Raw genomic sequence first — 23,798 nt, forward strand, 5'->3', positions numbered from 1 at the left:
ACACCCAGAATTTTAGAGGTCATTGAGCCAACTTCTCTTCCATTGAAGGAATCTCCGAATCAGTCGTTCAACCCTCTTTGAGCACAAGCCACAGGGAGAGCGTGTCTTACTCCGCCACCTGGCCCCCACCCCACATACACATGTATCCACAGAAACAAAAGTTTCATGAACTCATATTAACTCACCATGTGATAAGCAGGTGATGATCTATTTGATTATATTTCCTTTAAAAGGGAATGGTTAATATGCTATTTTTATGTATTTTTGAAAAGTTTTTCTTTTTTTAAATTTGATTTTTATTTTTTCAGTGCTCCAAGACTCATTGTTTATGCACCACACCCAGGGCTCTGGTTGAGAAGCTTTGCTGGATGGACTCGTGGGTTTGGAAAGCCCTGCTCTCAAATACATATATCAAATTAAAGGCCGACCATCCTGGGCTCAAGCTGGTTCCTATTTATAAGATGTGGCCCTCAGAGAGTCTTTCTAATGGGCCACGAGCTTCAGGCTTCTTGCAGCGTTGGGGCGAGAATAACCAGTAATATATGTAGAGCACCTGACCCTCAGCAGCCCCGTGATAAATGTTAGCTATTCGTCTCTTAAATAGTGCTGATCATAAATCTTGGGAAATGAAGGCTTCCAGGCAACTGGGTCCAGTTCCATCATCCCACATGAGCCCACAAAGGCACAAACAGACCTTAAATGACAAAGGTCAAGATTCCAGCAGCCCAGGACCCTTGGCCCTCCACCACCCCATCCCTAGTCCTGCCTGAGCCCTCCTTGGGCTTCCGGTGATCTGTCCTTTCCTCCTGAAGGGGTCTGAAGCTGCAGGCTCTATCTCCAGCCTGACTCCAGGGATCCGTGGACAGCCAGGCACGTGGGTCCTCAAGTGTGGCCTGCAGCCCCCTGCACCCAACCCGCTCCAAATTCTGGCTGGATGCGTTGACTTTCCCTGAATCCTAATCACCAGGGACAGGGTCCAGGAACTGCATTTTAAGAAGCTCCTTGGGTCATTCTTGGGCATATTTAGTCAAGGGACTAATCAGGGCTCATCTTCAGGGCCCCTGGATACTGGTGTGACCTCAGGGAGCAAAGCTAACCCTTCTCTCTGAAGATGCCACTCTGTTCCTCACTTGATCCCCCAATTCCCTTAATTAAACCAGGCTGCCCTGAATGCTTAGCAATGGCAGAAACAATGTCAAGGAAAAACTCACACCTGAGGCTCACAGACGTGTGGGCCAGTTACTCAGGCCTCTGGTGACCTGGAGTCAACCCTCCCTGCCAGGAGACATTGGGGTTGTGTTGTCACCAAGGGCAAGAAAGCAGGGGGTAGGGGGAACACCTTCCAGGTACGGAGCCCAGTCTAGTCACTGAAGTCTGGAGCTGGCTTTCCCCAGCTGGGATGTTTGTGATGGTTGTCAAAGGCCACCGTTGTTAAAACTGAGATCATTGGGCGCCTGGGTGGCTCAGTGGGTTAAGCCTTCGGCTCAGGTCATGATCTCAGGGTCCTGGGATCGAGTCCCGCGTCGGGCTCTCTGCTCAGCAGGGAACCTGCTTCCATCTCTCTCTCTCTCTCTGCCTGACTCTCCATCTACTTGTGATCTCTATCAAATAAATAAATAAAATCTTAAAAAAAACTGAGATTATTATAAACTTACAGTGAAATACATTATATTGAAAACAAAGGTAATCGATACTCAAAACTGTCACTTCCTCATAGTTTCGCCATAGTTTACAATTACCTTCGTTCTAGTGGTTCTTTACCTCTGAGCAGCCGTGAGCGGCCGTGCCTCCTTCCCAGGGGCACACACAGCCCCTCATGGTGGCAACTTGCAAAAGGCTGTGGTGGGAGCCCTTGCACCAGGGAAGCCAGACGACAGTCCACCTCAGGGCCGGGCAGTGTGACTCTGTTGGCGGATCCATGCGAGAAAATGACGGAGAAAACACTAACAGTGCGGATGAAACCCGGCTGTGTGCCTGTGGCTGCCACTGCTCTGCGGCGAACAGCACAGACCGGGAAAGAATGTTCTCCCAGTGCAGGAGAAAGGTCATCTGATGGAGCTAAGCCCCTCCCATTACTGGACGAGTGAAGTTCAAAAGGGACTGTTGCTTCCCTTCGGTTCTAATCTTTTAAATTCAGTGCAAACGGCAAGCCTTGTTCCTTTCCAAGCTGGCCGGATTGGTGGAGGGTAACCACAGGCTTGCTGCTATGTTTAGCAAAAAGCACAGAAATTTGGTGAGAGCCAGTTGGCTACCTGGAACTTAGAGTACTGTGTACGTTATTTGTAAATGTGTCTGCTCTACGTCTTTTATTTCAGTATTTATCATGAGCTTCCATATGTATGTTCACACACATTTTTCCCTGGAGGGGCCACTGGAATGTTCTCCGGCCGTGACTTCTCTCAGAGCACATATGAATGCAGAGCTGGCAGGACAGGACGCAGCTTTATAACGGGGACGAGCATCTTCTTTCGATCCTGCCGTTGTCTGTCTGTCTAAGCCCAGTGGGAGAGAATGCCAGAAGGTGACATTGGGGGCCCTCCAGGAGTGTGAGTGGAAGGCTCTGAGCAAAGACAACCTGGTCCAGGCCCTTTGGCCTCCCACAGTCACGGGGCAGAATTGGACACCCGCAGCCTGGGGGTGAGCAAAGGCCAACAGGACCCTACGTGCCCGATATCCAAGACAACAGGGGTTGTCACCCTCCCCAGACATGTGCTAGTAACTCTGCAACTCATTTCTATTTTTTCCTAACTCCTCTTTAAGGAATCTCCCAGTTTCCTCAGGGAATGGGTGGTCCTAGTGGGGAGGTGGTGGTAACCAGAACTCAGGGCACTCGGGGTGGCTGGATTTCATGGGTCTTTTATGCTAAGGCTCTTTGTTCCCAACCCTTGTGTACCTTCTGCTTTCCAAGAATGTGGTGGCAACTAGCTAATTTTGCAAGAGATACGTGGGAACTCTTCAGCTCACCTATTCCTCCCTGGTCATTCCAGAAGGGAAGACCCAAGCCTAGTCAGGGCAAGAAACTGCCCCAGACCATGGAGCAAGTTGATGGCAGAGCCAGCCCCACAACCTTAATGCCTGCTCACAGACTAAGCAGATTTTCCACCACCACCCCTGCTCTGGCCCAAATCCAGACCAGCTTGTGCCCAGAGCAGAGGGAAGTGTGGGGCATGGGAATGCCCCTCCCCCCGTCCCCGGGACTCAGAGCAGGGCTGCCCTCCCCGCCCCTCAGCTTGGGCACAGCCCTGTTACCTGCTCCTATCACCACAGCATCGTACTCAGGCTTCAGGCGTCCCTTGGCTCCCCAGTGAGCTCGCCTCCAAGCTGGGCAGGGAGAAGCACCCAAGGCCCTGCTGAGACCTGGGCCCCTTGCAGCCATTCCTGCCCAGCACCAGGCCAGGAATTTGCTTCCAGTCAGCTTTTGTGCTGCCCAGGCAGGGGGAGGGGCAGAGCAAACCGGAAGAGAGGAGGAGCAGCAGTCCAGCTGCTGTACTTGGCTTTGGGCCATGAGGACAGGCAGCTCGCAGAGTCCACACGGGACAGAGTCTCAGGAGGCCGCCAGGTCACTAGGCATAAGTCGGGTCCCCCCCAGGCCGCAGAGGACAGCCACTGTGCTGGTCACTCTAGGGCTCCCACGTGCGAGGCGCTATGCCCACGGGGGCCCCAGAACTCCCATTTCAAGGATGAGGGCCACTGAGGCTCAGAGAAGGGAGAGGGGAGGTCAGGGAGCCTGTGAGCATGCTGGTGGGGCCCCCTTCCCCAGCTCTGTCCTGCCTCTTATCAGGGAGTTTACTGCCGGGGGTGTGCAGGGAGCAAATCCTGAGGACATACTGGTCAGACCCTGTACTAGCTCCCCATCCTTCCGCCAGCAGAACGGGAGCGGCTCTATACCCCACAGGATTGCCATGACTGGGGCCTCTGCAAAACTACGTGGCGGGGGGAGACACATCTGTTGCTGTGGCCCCTGGAGAGCTGCTCGGGCTCCCCCAGACCCTGAAGCACCTTGCACTCAAGACGCCATGGGAGACCGCAAGGTCTGGGTAACTTGGGGTTCACTGCCTTATTTTGAAGGCCAAGACATCCCTCTTCTGACTTTGGCACCTTTCCCATTTCCTCAGAATGTTCAAGGATTAAAGATCACATCTGCCAGTATCTTCAGCTACCACACTTTCTTGCCATCCTCCAGCCTGCCTTGAATTAGCAGCCCTTTTGTTCTCTACCCATTAGCTAGCAGGCCATTCCTCTTGTTGGAGGAAAAAAGCACCCAAGAGTTGAGTTTCTGTGGTGCCATGACATGGGTCCATGTTCTAGAAACCCGCCATTAGAAATGCACCTTAACACTGGGAGAGTATGCAGAGAGTAACCGTGTCCGAGTGGGAGAGCCTTCCGCAGATCCTCCTCCTGGGGACGGAGACACCCAGTGCTCACCAGGGTTGCACCGTGTGAATCTGTGCTAGAGTCTGAGGCAGGGTGTTTGCCCCAGTGTCACAGCATTGAAGAACTGGGGGGATTGGCTCACCTAGACATGTCAACATTATGCAGCTACTAAAAATTAAGGGACAATACTAAGTGACAGAAGTGGCAATACTAGGTGACAGAATACTAGAGTACTAGGTGACAGAAGCGGCAGTGGGCTTCTAGACTTACTCTCCTCCTCCTTTGTGCTCTCCTGTGTTTTTCCCAATTGAGGTTAAATTTCCATTCATCAAGTCAAGATATTAAGGGGGAATGCAGTCCCCGTCACCTCAGGTGACTCCCCCTCACTGCCACCTCTGAGGACATTCGTGTGAGGTGTGGTTCTGCCCCCCTTTCACCTCCACCAGCTGTTTCCTTAACAGGAAAGAAGAGTCTGCTTGAATTTTGGCTCAAGACTGAAGACATGGAAGGCCCGGCTGCGGTCAGCAGGTCAGGAACGCTGCCCAGGGGCCTCTCCCTGGCGTGGCGCTTCTCTCCTCCCTGCGGGGACGTGCCCCAGTCCCAGGGCTCAGGTGCTCTCCTGTCCTGGGGTGGGAGCTTCAGGTGACAGGAGAGGGGCTGCCCCCCTCAGACAGCAGTTCTCAACCCAGGGCACACAGGGAACAGCTGGGAGTTTTTGTAAACCTCTGCCTGGGATGCAGAGGACCGAGTGACACAGGGACACGACTCTCTGAGGTGGGGCTGAGGCAGGAGGCCGGACGGAGCGGGGTGTGAAGGGGCCAGGACTTCTGCGCACCAGGAAGAGCCCAGGAGACCAGGCATGTTCGGCTGGAACAGCAGCGACCACAGCGGGCGTTTATTGAGCTCACACCGCGGGCCGGGCCGCCCACCCAGCCAGGCTGAGAGGTCGCTGCTACCCCTCCGAAGGCGGGGAATGGGGTGCAGGTGTAGGAGACCCGCCCCGAGCTGCAGAGAGGAAGGGGCACAGCGGGAGCTCCCATCCAGCCAAGGCAGCACCCTGCATTTGGGGAGGGAACCGGCTTCCTGAGGAAGCTCTTTCTCCATTCCAAGGAGCCTAAAGGAGGGATCTTCGGACCCCTGCAGGCACCGGGGACTCCCTGTCTCCTGGGGATACAGGGAGAGGCAGCTCTGAAAGCAGGTGCCCCAGGTCTACCTTCACAGCCACTGTTGTTTTAAGGAGAACAAGGGACCCTTCCCACCTCCCACCTCCTCCAAAGAGAATTTGGGGGTTTGGTACCTGGAGGGGAGCCTAGGCTAGGTGGTTTCTTTAAGAGACCCAGGGGGCTGTGCCACTCCTGGTGGCTGTTCTGCGTGGGGACCAGGGGTGCACACCTGGGCTGCGCCGGCCTAGAGCACAGGGAGGCGGGAGGTCTCCCACAGGCGCCGGGCCAGCTCGCCAGCCTGCTGCACCAGCACGTCCGTGGGGATGACCGACAGGTGGAGGGCCAGCAGCTCGTGGCACTTGACGGCCTCAGCAGGGTGTCCCTTGCTATAGTAGCGCAGGAGCTTCCTGGAGAAAGGGGGGACAGGACTCAGGAACGAGGCCATAGCAGCCTTCCTGGACACAGGCGTCCCCTGCACCCTCTGGCCCAGCATGGGCACTGTCACCTGGCGAGGCCCCGGCACCTGGACAGCGAAGCCTTCCCACCCAACTGCATGAGGCATGGCCCCGGGGCTGCACACTCCACCCCTCTGGGTTCCCAGTCCTGCACAAGGTCTGCCGATGGCCATGTCCGAGCCACGGGAAGCCACAGAGCCGGCGGGGAAGGCTGAGGGCCCAGCACGGATGCCGGCGGGTGCTGCCAACAGTGTGGCGGCCAGAGACAGATAGAAACAGGGTGTGTGCCCACCCACCCTCTCTCGCTGAACACGGGGCTGGGCAGCAAAGAGCTCCCACCTAGGGCTTCCTGGGGAGCTTTCCTGAAGGATGAGCTGCTCCCCAGTAGGGGAGGGGCACTCGTCGGGGCGCCCCCCGTTCCCCGCAGCCTTGTGAACCACGGTCACCTGTAGTAGTCTCCTCCCAGCACGCCGAAGGACGCCGAGTCATCCGAGAGGACGGGCACCTCTATCAGCTGCAGTTTGTACCCCTGCGGGAGAGGAGGAAGCTCTTACACGGGGCGGTGGCAGTGTGTCGCAAAGCTCACGAGCCCGAGTCGGACACGAAGTTCAAAGCCTGGCTCAGCCTGCGTGGTGGCTGCTTGCTGCTTGGGCCTCTTCCTACCTCGTTTTCTCATCTGTGAAGTGGGACTAAGAGTAACCTCCCAGTGGATACTGGAGGTGACATATGTCAAGTACTGAGTGTCCTGGCCGGTGCACGTGGGGAGGCTCTCACTCCCCTCAGTGCGCGGACCTAAGTCAGGGACCTGCAGGAGCTCGGGATGGTTACTGGGAGCGTGACCCTGGGAGGTGGCCTTGCAGGGTTTTGAAGGGCTAGGCATTGTCAAAAGGCCCAAGTCTGTGCTGTGAAAGTGACCACAGTCTCCAGGGCAGGGTGAGGAGGAGAAGGGGGCACCTGGGGGGCTCAGTCATTAAGCGTCTGCCTTCGGCTCAGGTCATGATCCCAGGGTTCTGGAATTAAGCCCCACACCGGGCTCCCTGCTCAGTGGGGACTCTGCTTCTCCCTCTGCACCCCCACCCCCATTTATGCTCTCTTGCTCTGCTCTCTCTCACTCTGCTCTCTCTCAAACAAATAAATATAATCTTAAAAAAAGGATGAGGAGGAGAACAAATTAAGATGCACTGGGCAGCCACTGTGTGCTGGGCACAGTCATGGAATCATCTCCACGCTCACGTGGGCACCGCGGGGCCCGTCCTGCAGGCGAGAAGGTGTGCTCAGAGCGCCTGGTGGCTGCCCAGGATGGCACAGGTGCAGGCAGCCTCCACAGCTGGCTCTGCCCCCCATAGCCCTACTTCAGTCTGTCCCTCCGTCGGGCCAGCCACACACACAGAAGCTAAGGTAAAGGTTGTACACACATCCCGGGCTTGGAGCAGATGGGAGCCTGTCAGCCAGGAGAGCTGCGCTTGGGTTCCGGCTGTTTCATCTATGGCCTTGGTGGCCCTGGCCATGGAGTTTGATCTCCACGCATCAGTGTCTCTCTCTGTAAAATGGGGCTAATAACCCAGCCACAGCATGGGCTGGGGGGACGGGAGGTTGTGAAAGACCCAGGAAGCAGCCTGCACTCTCGAAGGTGCTGGCTGTCACTCTCGTGGCGGAGTGAAGAAGGGCTGGTGCCAGGAGTGGGAGAGGGCAGGGTCTCTCTGCCCAGTGGGGGTGGAGGGGGCGTGAGGGGCAGAAGGAATGGAGAGAGCTGGAACACTGACTCCGAGTGACAAGTGAGGCGACATCAAAGAGAAACAGGAAAGAAAGAGAAGAGAGAGAGAGAGAAATAGTCCTGTGCTTACACTGGGGTAACTGTGAGGGCTAGGGAGGGAAGTACTGGGCCAGAAGGCTGGACTGTCCTCTTCACCTTGGGCAGGTTGCTTAACTGCTCTGAACCCCGGTTTATTGGCCTCTCCAGCGGGAGCGACAGCATGCCATGCTCTGTAAGGGCAGCCGGAAGCATGCGTGAGCAGCCATTCTCCCCGGGCACGCGTCCGTGTGTTCATGTGCAACCTGGACGCTGCCTTGAGTGACAGCATGAGTCGTTCAGATGCTGCTGGAGGGTCACACAGCGCCCCTGAACACAGGACCTCTGAGGTCTGGGTCCCAACGGCTGTGGCTCCCTGTCAGCTCCACGAGGGACGAGAAGAGATGAAGAGACAGACTGAACACAGTGCAGAAGAAAGGGATCCTGGAGTGAACAGAGAGGAAAGCATTTCGGGACAGTCCTGCCGCAGGACCTGCTGCACCCACCATCTCGTTCTCGAACCACAGGAAGTAGGAGAAGCAGAAGTCGCCCTCCCGGAAGAGCAGCGTGGTGTAGCCTTTCTGCAGGTATCTGCGTGCCAGCCGGATCAGAGCCCAGACCTGGGGACAGGGGGACAACGTGCTCGTGGCAGCCCCGACAGCCTCCCCGGGCCTGCGGGGTTGGCTCTCTCTTCACAGTGGGCCTGGGGCTCAGGCTCCTGCCGCGGGAAGAAAAGCACTCAGAGGAGGAGCTTCTGGAAGGCCAGCGGCTGTTCCGGCTTGCCTGTTTCCTTAGTGCAGGGGCACGGCCGAGGTCAGAGTGCGAGCTCAAAAACAAATCATTATCGGGTGGGTGGGTGGGCTACCTGCTCCCTCCGCCACCATTACTACGACTGTAAAATATACGTAAAAATACTTCACTTAACTTTACCATGCACAGAAGCCACAAACTAGTAAGCTGCTCATTCAGCCCAGAAAACAGCCAAGCATGTGGTTAGTTAACAGGAGATGAGGGTGTGGCCACCTGGAAACCCTTCCTGCTGTCCAGGGCCACCTGCCCACCTGGTCCCCTCCAGGGCCGGGCATCTGGCATAGCTTCTATGCCAGGAAGGTGCTGTGGGGCGTGTGAACACAGAGGAGCCTAAGCCAGGCATGTCCTCTGCTCCAGGGTAAAGTCCTAACCAGGGCTCACCAAGAGGTCTGACAGAAACACAGTGACTGGGGGACCATGTGCATTGGATCCCCTGGGTGACATTCTCTTGCCTAATCAAGGACTTCCCGGTGCTACCTGTGACCTGCCCAAGGGAGGACAGCGGGGACAGCCTGACTCCTCCATTTCCCGGGCTGGAAAAGGCCTGATGAGCTCTCGCACCAAAGAGCTTTGTGGAAGGCATGCATGATTCGCAGCCAACCTGACCACAGCGTCATGTCTAATTACATCTGCAAACACGTTTGCAGATTTGCTGTATTTTCAGGGAAGCAATCTGACAATGTGTATCAATAACCTTGGAAACATTCCTCCCATTTGACTTAGTAATTCCATTTCTGGGAATCCATATTGAGAAAATAATCAGACGAGGACAAAGATGGATGCACGAAGGTATGTGCTGCAGAATTATTTATGACTGCGAGAGCCTGGAAACACTCTAACTGTCCAATATTGGGGAAATGGCTAAGGAAATTATGTTACAGCCACATGATGGACTATTGTGGACTTGTTAAAAATCACGTTGATAAAGAATTAATGACATGAGGAAATGCGTCAGATAGAAAGCAAAAACGTGGGTAAACACAACTGCACCTACGGAATGATCTAGGACTATGACTGATGGCAAAAAACCGCACAGAAAAACAATGCAAAGAAATGCAGCCAGAGAACCACAAGGATCTCCCGACAGACGGCTGGGAGACGGGTACCAGCAACTGTTCCCCGAGTTCTGTCTCTCTTCTGTGCCACGTACTGAGCTGAGTATTTAATCTGCAGCATCTCACGCGTCTGTAATCACTGCCACGCGTGGACGTCAACAGTGTCAGTAGCCGCCTTCACAGGTGAGCACACGGACACTCAGACCACACAATGCCCCGGGCCACACGGCCAGGGAAAGGCAGAGCCCAACCCACCTTCTGTCTTCCTCCTGACTTTACCTATTAGCATATGCTTTATCGAGATGAATCTAATTTATGTTTATACCATGCTACCTACTACATAGAAATACACTAGTTTGCCACGAAAGAGTCTGTTAAAGAGAACACAAGAACCCCCAGAGAATGTTTCTTTAGTGCGAACCACCGAGTGTTAAATCCTGTATCCAAACTGAATGACCTTGCATTTCTTCTTTCCATTTGAATTCATTCAACAAATACTTATTGGGATTTATTTATGCCAAGCGCAATGTCAGGGCCTGGCTGCTGCCCCAACTGACCTCACTACCCAGACACGCTCCTTCGGGCACATTAGAAGACACCCAGGAAGGTGCCCCCACACCGACTGAGGCCCATGTGGCCCTGGGTGCCAAGGCAGGAGCCTGCAGACCAGCTGGGTGCAGACACCGACACAAGAGTACAGTAAGGGTTAAGGTGGGGTGGGTCCAAGGCCTCAGGGGAGCCCCTGGGGGGGCTCTGGATAGGGGTCAGGCCAGCACATCTTGTCTGACAGGGGTGAAGAGTTACCCGGGCCAGGCAATGGTTACCTTGGTTCTGATGAACGTGGCCAATGGCCCCCTGCCCAGCTCCGACGAAATCCTCTTACTGCTGCTGAGGGAAGGGGCCACCATCTGGCCCGTCGTGCGGTCCACGTAGATGAAATGTACCAAACCTGGGAAGTCTTCTAGGTAGGTGAAGGTCGGGGTTAAGGTGAAAGCCAGGGACCGGGGCAGGGGTAACTCTGTCCTCCACCTAGGCTTCCGGCAAGGCTAAGCAGTGGAGTCCGGAGGCCAGGCCTGCTGTGCCCACCTGTCCCCAGAGCTGCCATGCCAGCCAACCCCCTAGGGTCCCTGTTTTCCCAGACCTCTTTACCTCTGAACCCCAACACTGTGAAATTCTATGAAGCAAGTACAACGGATCCCTTGACACTAGCACATCTAATCTGGGGGGTTCTAGACCCAACAGGCATAGTGAGTGTTCCTATTTTATCATTTTCACGAGGGATGAGTTTACATCACATAAAAGGTGAGGCTGGTGGGGCAGCAGAGCTACCCCTCTGATAAATGAGCCTAGTTGACCGCCCAGCCCACACTCCTAGGCGTGGTTTTGCTCATCTCTCCACACCCCACCTCGTGAACCTGGAAGGTTCCCACTGGAGAGGGAGCAGCCAACATGGCAGGGTGGCAGCTGAAGAGGGCCTCTATTACCCTTTCACCTGCACACTGAGCTCTCCACACAGGAAAAGCTGCTTTATATAAAGCTGCAGGGAAAATCAGTATTCAATAGAACTAGTATTCCACAGTAAATGGTCAGACAGGTCTTGGACAGCAGTTTTTAAATGGATAAACATTTTTGGTGCAGGCCTTCTCAGAGCCTTCACGTTCCACTGTGTTCTGTGACTCCTAAGGAGGACATGGCCTCTCTAACCCATCTGACCCCAGGAACCCTGCCTCTCTGATCCCAGGACCCCTGCCCCTCCTGTTACCACTTTGCTGGCCAGACAATGTCAACATAAACAATCCCCAAAGCCTTTAGGAAGTCCCTGTGGGACAGCAGGGATTTGGGAACTTTCAGTCCTGCAGCATTCCTACGGACACGACACCCATGACAGTATCTCCTATTCTTCAGAGAAAAGATGCTGAGCTGGTGGAACATATCTATTACTTCCTGAAAGCCCGCACTCTGACAGAGTGGGCAGGTGCGGGGGACAGACGGACACGAGGGGCTCAGGCAGGAGGATATGACACCATGGTGACGTTCCTCCTACTCTTCACCAACAAGAAGTCCTTCCAATCCATCAGCTTCTCTCTGTCAGGGAAGCAGGGAGGTGGGTGTGGTGTGGCTCCTGGTCCAGCTACGGGGGCGGGGGGGTGGTGCCCACACTTACTGCATGATGGTCTGGACCTGGTCCTGTAGTTGCTGGGGCAGATGGGGCCCCCCCCGACCTGGAGCCATGCTCAGGAAGCTGAGACGGTAGATGGCACAGAGCTGTCGCTTCACCTTGCTGCAGGCCTGGAGCAGCCTGGGGCCAGGAGAAGAGAGCATGACAGCGGGAAGGGCCCTGGAGGGGGGCTGTCTGCATGTGTGCTGAAGACACACCCCTACAACCCACCGGACTTCATCCTCTGGGTCAGGGTCACCTGACCGGTGACAGAGACAGCTGCTGAAGCACACCCTTGCCCTCAGAGATTCAGGAGGAAGCTTCCGGGTTTTCCCCCACCATGGGATGCAGTACTTGGGTGGAAGCTCCTGGAATCTTGCCCCTCCACCGCCAACGGTTTATTTTACAGGGAAATGAGGGAAAGTGCACCCCTCAGGGCTGAGGCTGGGTGGGAACCTAAGCCCCTATCCCACATTAAGTCCTCAAGGCCCCCTCCTCTACCTGCAGCCCCCCTGCCTCCCAGCCCCTCTCCAGTGTCTGCAGGCGGGACTCTGCTCTCTGGGAAGCCCCTGGCCCTCCTGAGCGCCTTCCTGAGCATCCTTTCCCTCTTGGCCTGGAGGAACCTGCCCCTCTGTCCAAATGACTCCCCCACCCCACCATCCTCAGAGCCCACCACTCACTCCCGGGACGATCCGGGTTCGCTCCTGGAGAAAGCCTTGCTCTTGAACTCCAGCCAGGTGCTCTGTAGGACACGGGACATGTTGGCTTCGCGCTGACAGCCCCACAGTGAGGTCTCAGGGAGCAGCCTGTGATGTCGAGCTCTGGGAAGGACCCACGCCTCTCATCTGCTTCAGTATTTAGGCTCAGCATGCAGCTGCCCTCACGCAGTCTGAGCAGGCTCTCCAGCAGGTCCCCCAGCTCTCTGCGCCCCACCATACACACCAGTGGGCATTTCTTTAAAGAGCAGTTTCTGTGCGGCAAGCAGGGGCTCACTGCCTAGTGGCACAGACACATGAACTAAAGCTGTCGGGGGACAGGCAAGCACCCTGAACAGGAGCAGACGTGGGGCAGGCACTGGCGAGTGAAGGTGAGGCCCCGGCGAGCACCGTAAAGGGGGACCGTGTGCCCCACTGCCACGCTCACTACACAGTCTGGGTCCGTCTGGGTCTGAGCTTCACTCACTTCCTCCGTCTCCTCCAACCCTTCTTCTCATTTTCAGACGCCCATGTACAGCAGCCACGGTGAATTTTGGGTCCTCAGATGGACCCAAGCACCACCAGCTGCTTCCTGGGTGACCTACCCCTCCTGAACTCCTGCTAGGCTCCCGGCAGAGACTGGGCGTTTCTATTGTCTAGGCCTCTCCCAGTCTCATCTCCCACTTGAGGTGGGGGTGGGCGTCCTGCACGCCAGCACGAGCTGCCACACAGGAGGGACGCCGGGGACAGGCCACTGGCCTTCACGGCGGCCTGGAGTCAGGTTCCTGGTCCTGCCATCTGCCTGCCAGTAACCTCAGCTCTGGTTTCCTCACATAAAACACAGGAAATCCAACTCGTGTTCTACCAAACTCACATCAAAATGCTCTGAAAATCCTGTCACGTTTCTGTTATCAGTTCCTGATGGGGAAAACAAGGATCATGGGCCCACGGTGCGGCTCCCTTCCCCAGTGTGAGCAGAACAGACCCTGCCGCCCCGACCCTGCCTCCTCTCCCAGCGGCCACCATACCTGGGACCCAGGTCTCACCTGAATCTCCTGCCCCCCACGATTCTTGACAAACTTGTCCATCCTCTGACGCAGGTCCCCCATGAGGGGGTGGGACCGCAGGGTGCTCCCAGCCTCCTGCCCCTCCTTGAGCTTCTTCTCCAGCAGGGAAAACCCCTCCAGCAGCTGGTACAGGACAAGAGCCAGGGGGGTGCTGGGGCCCTACGGGAAGCAGCACAGAGCGGGATGAACAGCGGAAGCCTGCGGGGAGGTGTCCAGGCTGCGGCACTGCTGAGGGAGGTGGGGGTCGCTCCCACCTTGGTCAGGAGCACCATGTTGATGCCTGGCCACAGAGGCAGACAGTATGCAGTGTGGGGCACCATGGGGCAGTGGCTCTCCTTGATGCTGGCATCCAGGAAGATCCTTCTGGGGCCGGAAGCGACTGGGGAGGGTGGGACCAGCATCTGGAGGGTGTCTTCAGCTATCTGTGGAGAAGAAGAGCTGTCTGTGGGAGGGCTCCAGTCGGGGGGGCCACTCAGCCTCTGCCTCATGCACCCACCATAGCTGCCCATTTGCTGTCTTCCCTGTGAATCATGGGGGTAGACACTTTCGCTCCAAGAGACCCAGCTCTTCAACCTCTGTGCTACCACGGCCCCAGCAGCTCCAGGACCGCCGCTGCTGGTCTCCCTGTGTCCTCAGAGCCATTCAACCCAGAGTCAGGACTGGATGGCAAGCAGGGGCCATGGGGAACAGGACCTGGGGTGGGAGGTAGAAAAGAGACTAAAAGGGCAGGAACGATTGGGGGCGGGGGAGCTCCCTCCCAGGCCTTCACTGGGGCCAAGGCCTGTCAATAACGCCGTCATTCTACCCATCCTCACAGTATCTGGACTGGTCTCGGGGGGAGACTGAGGCGTGGGAGGACTAACTGAGCAAGAATCCAGCCTTACTAAATAAGTAAGAAAGGCTTTGGTGGGAATAAGTAGAGAACTGAGGAAATCACCAGAGATGCCATGAGAACTTGGCACTGCAGTCTTACTGTTCTAGAATAGCCCAAAACCTAGCAACAATGTACTAGTTGTTTGGGAATCTGCTAAAATAAGTAATAGAGGCACGTGACGGACTCTTAACCCTTAAAGACCAGCACAGAGTAAACAGGAAAACACTTAAGGAAAACAGTGTAATGAAGGACATTAGGATTCAAACTTGGTAAAAGAAAAAAAACCAACCATGTAGTGTGTAAATATACATACACACACGTGTATATGTCCATATGTGAACATAAAGTCAGAGGGAAGACAGAAGAAAACATCCCAAAATATTAATAGTAATTAACACCTGAATGAAGGATTAAGACTGAGTTATTTTCATTGCTTTCATACTTTCATATTTCCCAATTTTTCTACAACGAATATACTTACTTTCTAATTGAAACAGTCATCACCAATTAAGCTGGACTTTCAGTCCCAACAACAGTGAGGAGGGTGGGAGTCCTCCAAAGTTGAGGTCACCCTTCGCCTACCACCTGCCCCTCCGGGGCCGCCCATCACCCGGCCCCAGCCTCTGGGATGAGCTCTGTCCCCGCACTGACCAGCCCCGAGGTGGCAGCAGGAGGGCTGGCCCTGTGTGGAGTTACAGGGAGGAGACACCTCGGAGTCCCCAGGGCCCACCGCAGTGTCTCAAATCAGCCGATGCCCATGGACCCTCCTTCCCGCAGGAGAAGCTCACCTGGACCTGGAGAGCATCCGTGGGTGGGGTGCCCTCATCCAGCCAGACAGTGCTACCTACAGGACACAGACCATAAGAGAACATAAATACCGTGAACGCCTGAACAATGGCTCAGCAGCGGGTCAGAAGGGGAGGGTGCGGCAGAGAACGTGGCGGGGGCGAGGGCATGTAGCCAAGGCTGGAGCCGCACTGCCCTGCTCATTGGACCCCAGGCTGGAAGTGCAGGGTGTGCTCTGCAGTCCCCGAAGCAGCCTGTGGAGAAGACGCTCCTCCCAAGGCCAGCTGCTGGGTGTGGGCTCCTGACGATGTACCCGGCAGGGGTAAGGGGGGGCATGGCCCTTCTTGGCCCCCCTGAATACCCTCTCACTCCTTCCGTTTCTTCCCGTCTACCACAGTGCCTCTTCCCCAGGAGGCAGCACACTTACTCAATCAGCAAACTTCTACTGAGCACCCACTATGCGCAGGGAACGCAGTAGCCTCCCTTTCCCAGAAAACCTACTGAGCCCACTACGGATCTGAAATATTACCTGTTTGTAATAATACAGTGCTCCCTTATATTTCATTGCAGATAGCTATCATTTGTAATCATGTTTCTGTAGGGAAGCCCGTTTCCATGTTTTGAACACCCGATATACAAATGAACGAGTCCGACTCAAGCCATTTGTAAGTGGGGAGTTCCAGGCACTGTGAAATGGCATTATTTACAGCTCGGAGGCATAGAAACTAACCACTGAGAAAGAGGCCAGGAGGAAGATTGTGATGGATGAGGAGAGTGAGTAGTTACAAGAAAAAGGAACTTTGGTGACGACCCCAAAGCGGTGTTTCCTGATGTGTTCTGGGCTCACGGGGAATTTAAAGACCAGAGGGTAGCTATGGACCCTGGGCCCAGAGGAATATGCAAGGCTACAGGAGCTGGTGTGGGCTCTCGGGGATCCCGGGCTGCTTGAAGCCCATCCACGGAATTACAGTTAAGAACATCTAACCCACTGGTTTCGAGCTGTGGCAGCACATGAGACCTTTTGAAAATCCCGATGCCCAGGCCACATTCCAGATCAATTAAGTCCAAATCCCTGGCACTGGCGGGCCTGGTTTCAGTAGTTTTTAAAGATCCCTAAGTAAGCCCACAGTGTAACAAGGCTTCGAACCACTGTGCTAACCTGAATCTGTGCACAGGGTCGGTTCCCACTCTGATGCTCGCCAGCCTCACGGGGCCAGTTTCTAGAAGCATTCACACCTGGGTCCCAGCCTGCAGACTGTAGCTTCACCGTTCTGGCTGAAGCCAGGGTTAAGAACCACTGGCTTAAGGACGCCACACAGGCCTTCCTCTGTTAGGTGATGGGAACCACATGATCCTTCCTTCTCCCTAAGAACTTCAGAGGTAAACGTGATGCCTACCCAGAGGGACGTCAACAGTACAGATTCTGGCTTATCTTTGTTCTTGGCAATGTTGTCTATTCATTAGCAAGATTTTGAATATTTTCCGTTTCTTTTTACTGTTTACCCACTTACATCTTCCGGAAAAACAAGTAAGGTATAGAAATTGAATATGTACATTTTAAAATCATTATACTTGAAATGAAATGATTATTAATTTTAGTTACTACTAATTGATTACCAAAAAGGGGGCAGAAATTACACTTATGGGAGATGAAATTTTAAATGAAATCTGCTGGTCACACAGAATCATTTCCGTGGCCGCGCTTTCATCCAGGCTGGAGCTGGGGGAGGTGCAGGGCAGCACCCTGAGCTCTGGGAATCCCGGTGTCAGTATCTGGGCCCCCACCCACCCACCCCTGCCGCCTTCCTGCTCCTCCCCAGGTCTCACCTGAGCTCTGCTCTCCGGGGGAAGGAGCGGGCGTGAAGTACTCCTCAGGGAGGGAGAAGCTGTCGGTCTCCTGGAAGGGAGAAGAGGGCATCTTGGGCTGAGGGCTGGGAGAGCCTCTCCTGAGGGGCTCGACCCTGGGCCCCCCACCCCTCCACACAGCAGGCGCACAGCACACACAGTTGCCGCGGAGCTCCTCCTGGCCCGGGCTGTGGAGGCAGGGCTCCCGGCCTGCTGCATGGGGATGCTCTGGCTGCTCCTGGGCTTCCGGGGAGAAGGCTGCCATGGGCAAGGGAAACCTAGTTAGAGCTCCTCTGATCTGCTCCTCCCCTCCCCCGTCGGAGCCCAGCTCTTCCACCCACAGCCCTCCCACCCTGGTGCCTCCTGCCACCACGCGCCTTGGGTGGGCGTCCTCACTTCCCACCGAGGTTTCAGTTCCACGTGGCCTAGTCTTTCTCCAGAACCACTGAAATGACCAAACTTCCAACACAGTGGTAACCAAACTGCCACTGACAGTGGGGTCAGCGTGGGCAAGGGCTAGCACCCACCAAGCACCCCAGACACGGCTGGGCTCTAGGTAAGCTGTCCCCTTTACTCCTCCAAACAACCCTTGTCCCAGTGCACAGAGAAGGGAATTCAAGGACTCCAAAAGTCTGCTCTTTTCACCGACTAAACCATTCTAGAATTTCTGTTACATCTGAAAACAGCAGGGAGTCAAGGCCTATAGCACCCCCGCTGGCCCAGAACTGTGATGCAGAAACATAGCCTCCGCACGTGGCCTGCCCAGCACACTCCAGACTGGGTTTGGGAGCTTCCCCGGTGAGCCGGCCCAAGACCTGAGGGTCTTCATCCTCCGCTGTGCTCTCCCTGGGGTAGAGATCCTGGACCAGGAGGATGAGGGCAAGAAGATCAGCGGGGCGCAGGGAGCTGGCACTGTGGCTGCAGAGAGAGCAGGCGGCTGTCAGCGCACACTGGCGCCCCCTGCAGGTAACAATGGGCGCGGGGCAGGCAGATTAAGGGAGTTTGGAGCAGAGTCCCTGCTCTCAAGGAATTTATGAACGTGTCAGCTGGCTTCATCCTTCTTGAAGAAAGGCAAGGTACAAATAAAATTATTCAGTTTGTTAATTTTTGAAATAAAACTTGTGTTAAAAAAAAAAAAACACCCATGAGAAACCACCAGGGGGACCAGTTACAGCCCATGGGGAAGTTCTAGAATTCAGATTCAGAGACAGTGTTCCAGGAAGACCTAACTCAGAGAAGGGAATGAGCTGAGAGGGCTAAGAACGAAAGAGTTAAGGAGGCTTCAGGGAAGAGACACATCTTGAAGGTCTTCTTGGCTGGGGAGGTGGTGCTTTTTCAGGTGGGGTTTGGGGGAAAGTTAGGGTTCTGGGCCTCTGCTGCCGGGACCAGGGCTCACCTGGAGTAGAAGGCCAGCAGCTTGGAGTGCACGAGCAGAAAGGCGTGCAGGGCCTCCTCGCCGGCCCTCTCAGGGCTGGAGTTGACAACCTGGATGACATGCCGCTCCAGGGCCTCTATGCACAGCTCACAGAGCTGAGGATGAATCAGCCGTTCCACAGCCTAGAGGGCAGGGAAAGGAAGCCATGTCACGACCATCCACCCCTGCTCCAGGCCCGGGCTGGTGGGTCTCCTCACTCCGTCCATGCTGAATGCACACTACATGCCAGACACTAGGGAATAGGGTGACTTGGGTCAGCCTTCCTGGGCATAAGGTCCGGTCACTAGACTCTAGGGAGTGAGACAGACAAGATGCAAGGAAAGAGACAAGAGAAACGTCAACTCCAGTAAGTGCTGTGTAGGCAACACCTGGTACTGACCAGCACCTACTTGGGTAGGGTGTCCTCGGAAAGTGTCCTTGAGGAAGTGACCTCTAAACTGATCTCTAAAGAACAAGAAACCCTAACAGACAGAGTGGAGGGGGAGAATCCTGTAAGCTGAGAAAAGAGCATATGCAAAGGCCCTGAGGTGGGAAGTGTCTGGAACAGTGCTGTCCAACTAATATAGAAGGAAAGCTCAAGGAATAATTTAAAATTTGCTAGTAGCTACATTTAAAAAATAGAAAGAAATAGGTGAAATTGATTTTAATGATTTATTTTACCAAATATACTTAAAATCTTATCATTTCAACATAGAATATGAAAGCATTATTAATGGCATGTTTGACACTCTGTTTTTATATTAAGTCACCAAAATTCAGAGTATATTCTACATGTGTAGCGTAACTCAATTTGGGCAAACTAGACTTCAAATGTTCAATAGCCAAATGTAGCTAACGACTACCGAATCACACAGAATTAAATGTCCAGTGCACCTGAAAGGGAAAGAAGTCCCGGGGGGCCGGACCACAGTGAGAAAGGGCAGAAGGGCATGAGATGAGGTGGGGGTGAGTCCCACAGCAGCAGGTGATCCAGGGCCTGGTCGGTTCTGAAGAAGTGTAGATTTTATCTTAACTGCACAGGCCACCTCCTACAAGAAGACTTTCCTGATGTCTCAAAGAGAGCTTGCACCACCATGGATTTGGATGGAAAATCAATATGGCAGCACCCAGGATGCTTGGTTGTATTTTCAGGCATACGTGTACAGCTGACTTCCTCTCAAAGGCAGCGACAGTGTCTTTACTCTTTGTTCCCGGGGCCTGGCACACTCTTCGCATGTAGTAGGAACTGTACATTTCTCAGAGGAGTAAGTGAGCAGGGTGTGCACATGAATCCTTCAGATCTATCTCCCAGTTCACTAATTCTCTTTGTAGTTATGTCTCATCCACGATTTAACCCATCCCTTGAGGTTTTTATTTTAATAATTGTTTTTATTTCTAAAATACCTATATGGGTTCTCAACTAGCTTTAAAATCTTTAAATATTTCAGAGTTATTTTACATTCTGGACCGAATAATCCCAGTATATCAAGCTCCTAGGGGTCTATATCTATTGGTGATTGGTTTTCCTCTCACTCGTGCTGGCTTGTGTCCTGGTGCATCTGTCAGTTGTGAGCTGCTGTTTGCTGCTCCGAACCTGTCCTCTAAGGCAGGAGCTTTCAAAGTGCAGTTCCGGGACCAGCATCATCAGCTCATCAGCAAACTCATCAGAAATGCAAATTCTAGAATCTCCCCACCCCGCCCGCCATGGGAAAAGTGAGGCCCCGAAACCCTTCTCTCACAAGCCCTCCAGATGATTGGGATGTACCCTGAGGGTGAGAACTGCCCCGAGGGAGGAAATCTGTGTTTGTCTCCACAGGGAGCCAGAAGCGGTACTGCAGGGACCCCTTGAGCTCCTCCATGGGAGCTTGACCTGGGAGTCTCCGCAGCTGCTGAGGGCCTAAGTCAGTGTTCTGGTCGGTGGTGTTACCACCCTCTGCACTTGGGCCATCTTCCCTGTAGGGCTGTTTATTTTTCACTACTTTCCACGCTAGTTTCGGTTCAATATAATTTCTTGGGGAGGAGGGGGCGGTCAGAATGGAGGGAGCTAGCTTCAGAATTTCCATAATTTACTGTGACCCCAAATTGTGTTAAAATGCCTGTTTTATTGTAGAGAACCCCACCAGAGCATCGAACCCACCATGCGGCCACAGACAGCAACCTTCTAAAGGTAAGAGTCTGAGGGTCTGTCATGACTTCCCTCATGATGGGGCGGTGGTGTGTCTCCTCTGCCCTCTGACCCTGCACCCCTGGGGCCTGAGGCCTCCCGCGCCCAGTAGTCACCTCCACGGCGAAGCACTGCTCCTGCTCCCGCAGGCGCCCGTACGTCCACAGCAGGCTCTGGAAGTGCTCCCACACCCGGACTCGCTGCTCAAGGTCAGGGGGCCGCAGCCTGGGGGTGGAGCAGGAGAGATCTGAGAAAGCTGCCCGTGCCCACCATCCACCAAAGGAGCAGAGTTACCGCCAGGGCTGGGCAGGCACCTGCCACTCGAGACGACAAGTGGGAGAGCCCTCCGAGCATGGAAGGGCTGGTCCAGCTGGCGCCGTGCTCTGGAGTGGGACGGGCACAGACCGGGAGGCAGGCGCCCGAGTAAACCACTACACGTCTCGGTTTCCCTCACACATGGACACAGGACACAAAGTCAGCCAGAGTGGACTCACTCCTTTCGGATGAGCTGGCCGTCCACGGTGACCAGCCCGAAGTGCACCTCGAACAGGTACTTGAGCACACACAGCTTCTGCCGCAGGTCGCCCTCGCCCTCCGTGTGGTCTCCGTTGATGGCAATGAAAAGGCATTCTCCAAACTGCGGGCCAGGGGGGCTGGGGTCAGCCAGCTCCAGAGACCCCTCATCTGGCCTGATCCCGGAGGAGAGCGAGGGGAGGCCTAGATCCCCGGGGAATCTGACAGGGTGGTTTCTGCTTTCTAAGAGAATCTGAAGTTCAAGGGAAAGGCTCATGGATGGCCCGTGGCACTGAGGGAAGAGGAACATGGGCCACGGGGCTACACACTCACCAGGTGAAGGACGTACAGATAGTTGCCATTTTCTGTCGAAAAGCAGGTGTATGTATCTGAGAGCTTCTCCAGCATGGTCATGGAGGAGATGATGATTGGGGCCAGGAGGGTGCTGAGCTGATCCTCCAGGGCGGGAAGCTGCAAGAGGGAAGAAAGTAACACCTCTTAGAGTGCCAGACCCTGGTGACAAAAGGAATGGACAAGACCCAGGCCTCGCTAGCAAGGGTGTCCCTTGTTTTAGACCTGCCTGGAAGGTACCACCATCCTGACAGGGAAGCGGGGCAAGAGGAGACTGCCCCCAGCACCCTGGTGCTAGTTAGAAGAGGCTGGGAAGGGTCAGCCAGATACCTGTGCCCTTCTGGCTCTGAATCCAGAAGGAAACATTAAGGACTCAGGCCACCTCCACAGTGCAATGCGGGGGGCATTTAATGGAGAACTGACCAACTCTGAGGAAGTTCCCTATGTGTCCCTGAGTCCGTGCTTTTTGTTACACTTGGTCTACCTCAGGGGAACATATCCTAAGGACAACAATCAGGGATAGGGCAAAGGCAAGTGCACAAAGATGCTCACTACAGCATAATTTATAGCAGCAAGTGACTGTAAGAACCGGAAATGCCCAGTTCCAGGGAAACAGTTAAATAAGTAACAGCTCAGCTAAATGAAGGAAGAATGTGAGGCCACCTAAAATACTGGAAGTTTCAAGGACATGGAAAATTCCTCTGATGTTACCTTAAAAAAAAAATCGCTGAGAACAGTATTTTAAAATATATAGAAAAAACGAAGTATTGAAAAAATATTTAAAAAGTCAGTGTAACGCTGTTAAAGGTATTCCTAGCCGAGAGAGTAGGAGAGACCCCCGCCCCATTTTTTGTGCTTCTGTACCATCCCGTATTCCAAAACGAGCCAGCCTTCACTTTTACAAGCTCTTCCTCCAGCCGTTTTCTCTGCCCTCCAAAATCAGGAGCAAAACAAAGAGAACCAAAGAGAAACTGGACAAAGCTGCTGAAAATCTGCAGATAAAACTGGCATAAAGCCAGCAGAATGGGCACCCCCTAAACCCTCCTCACTGGAAGGGGAAGAAAGGAGAACAGCTGCCCTTCCCCCCCGCTGATCTGCGGAGACTTGACCGAAATATGGAGAGCGCCAAATCCTGACTTTGAGCTTCTGAAAGGAGAAGAGTTTGACATGAGGAAGTGGAGATGCAACGTGGGGGGCTTGGGGGGCAGGAAAAGAATAAAGGAAACAAGATGGGATCGGGACGGAGAAAAACCATAAGAGACTTCTTCTCACAAAACAAACTGAGGGTGGCCAGGGGGAGGAGGGTGTGGAGAGGGTGATGAGGGGTGTGGTGATGGACACTGGGGAGGGTATGTGCTATGGTGAGGGCTGTGAAGTCTAAACCTGCTGATTCACAGACCTGCACCCCTGGGGCTAATAATTCATTATATGTTTATAAGAAAATTAAAAAAATTATTAAAAAAAAAAAAAAGAAAGAAAGGAGAGGAGTAAGACCTTGCCTTGAAAAGAAAATCAGGCACCTAACCACGGGCAATGAGCAGCATTTACAAACAGGAGCGGGAGGCAGCGCTGCAGGACGGATTTCCTTCAAACTCTGCTCAGGAGCAGAGGTGGGTGCCGCTAGCGGTGGTTCCTGGGCCCCAGCTCAGATGGCCCCTTTTCTGACCATCTTGGCCACCCTGCCCCTATCAACTTCCCACCCCACATGGTCTAACTTCTTTGGTGCATTTAACATTCCCTGAACTCATGTGTTTCTTTGCTAAGAAGCAAAGTTCACTCTCTGTCCTCCCTCTGTTGCCCTAACTTCCACGAGAGCAGGATCCTGTCGCTGTGTTCACTGCTTCACCCCAAGAGGCTGGCACATAGTAGGTTCTCAATTAATATTCGTTGAATGAATATCCCTCCACAGAACCAAACGTTTGTTGAATTACTCATGTGCCACAATTTTCTTGAACTGCCACGAACAAATTATGGTAAGAGAAAGTTGCTTAAAAATCTGGATTGTGTACAGCAACTTGTTTTTAAAGGAGTGGCTTTTCCTTCAGGTGTTGTGAGATTTTTTTTTTTTTAAAGGTTGGGGAAGACAAAAATACTTGGTGTAGGCAGAGTGCAAAGGAATTACTATTACTTGGAATTATAAAGTGGTGCATTATTATCTTTGAATGGCTTTTGAATCAACGTTTCTATTTATAGGAAATTATCCGAAGGAAATAATGAGATGTGGGATCAAATTCAAGCATAAGTGTAGCCTGCAGCAACAGTTTTAGCCAACTAGAAGCAATATA

At 53.9% G+C, this 23,798-nt stretch overlaps 2 protein-coding genes across 10 annotated transcripts in view; both read right to left on the minus strand.

Annotated features, from left to right (window-relative positions):
• The window catches only part of PYROXD2 (pyridine nucleotide-disulphide oxidoreductase domain 2), a 28,746-nt gene extending 24,517 nt beyond the window's left edge, over positions 1–4,229 (minus strand). Inside the window, exon 1 of the mRNA XM_044240285.1 lies at positions 3,250–4,229. Coding sequence (XP_044096220.1) covers positions 3,250–3,505 — 256 coding nt within the window. The 5' untranslated portion in view covers positions 3,506–4,229. The remainder of the gene's footprint in view (positions 1–3,249) is intronic.
• The window catches only part of HPS1 (HPS1 biogenesis of lysosomal organelles complex 3 subunit 1), a 33,347-nt gene that overhangs the window by 3,610 nt on the left and 5,939 nt on the right, over positions 1–23,798 (minus strand). For 5 of the 9 annotated variants that reach the window (XM_044240279.1, XM_044240278.1, XM_044240277.1 and 2 more), the window contains exons 4-20: positions 21,496–21,633; positions 21,144–21,286; positions 20,766–20,874; positions 18,468–18,628; positions 17,887–17,989; positions 17,231–17,329; positions 17,054–17,123; positions 15,229–15,284; positions 13,821–13,988; positions 13,546–13,725; positions 12,485–12,546; positions 11,811–11,945; positions 11,666–11,731; positions 10,471–10,615; positions 8,288–8,401; positions 6,439–6,521; positions 5,046–5,944 (exon numbers count right to left, since the gene is read on the minus strand). In XM_044240279.1, the coding sequence (XP_044096214.1) occupies positions 5,782–5,944; positions 6,439–6,521; positions 8,288–8,401; positions 10,471–10,615; positions 11,666–11,731; positions 11,811–11,945; positions 12,485–12,546; positions 13,546–13,725; positions 13,821–13,988; positions 15,229–15,284; positions 17,054–17,123; positions 17,231–17,329; positions 17,887–17,989; positions 18,468–18,628; positions 20,766–20,874; positions 21,144–21,286; positions 21,496–21,633 (1,995 nt within the window). In that variant the 3' untranslated portion in view covers positions 5,046–5,781. Of the gene's footprint in view, positions 1–2,283; positions 2,493–5,045; positions 5,945–6,438; positions 6,522–8,287; positions 8,402–10,470; positions 10,616–11,665; positions 11,732–11,810; positions 11,946–12,484; positions 12,547–13,545; positions 13,726–13,820; positions 13,989–14,062; positions 14,125–15,228; positions 15,285–17,053; positions 17,124–17,230; positions 17,330–17,886; positions 17,990–18,467; positions 18,629–20,765; positions 20,875–21,143; positions 21,287–21,495; positions 21,634–23,798 lie in introns of those variants that run through there. The other 4 variants (XM_044240280.1, XM_044240281.1, XM_044240282.1 and 1 more) reach the window with 4 other exon arrangements.

This window comes from Neovison vison, chromosome 2 (genome assembly GCF_020171115.1).
Source record: "Neovison vison isolate M4711 chromosome 2, ASM_NN_V1, whole genome shotgun sequence".
NCBI lineage: Eukaryota > Metazoa > Chordata > Mammalia > Carnivora > Mustelidae > Neogale > Neogale vison.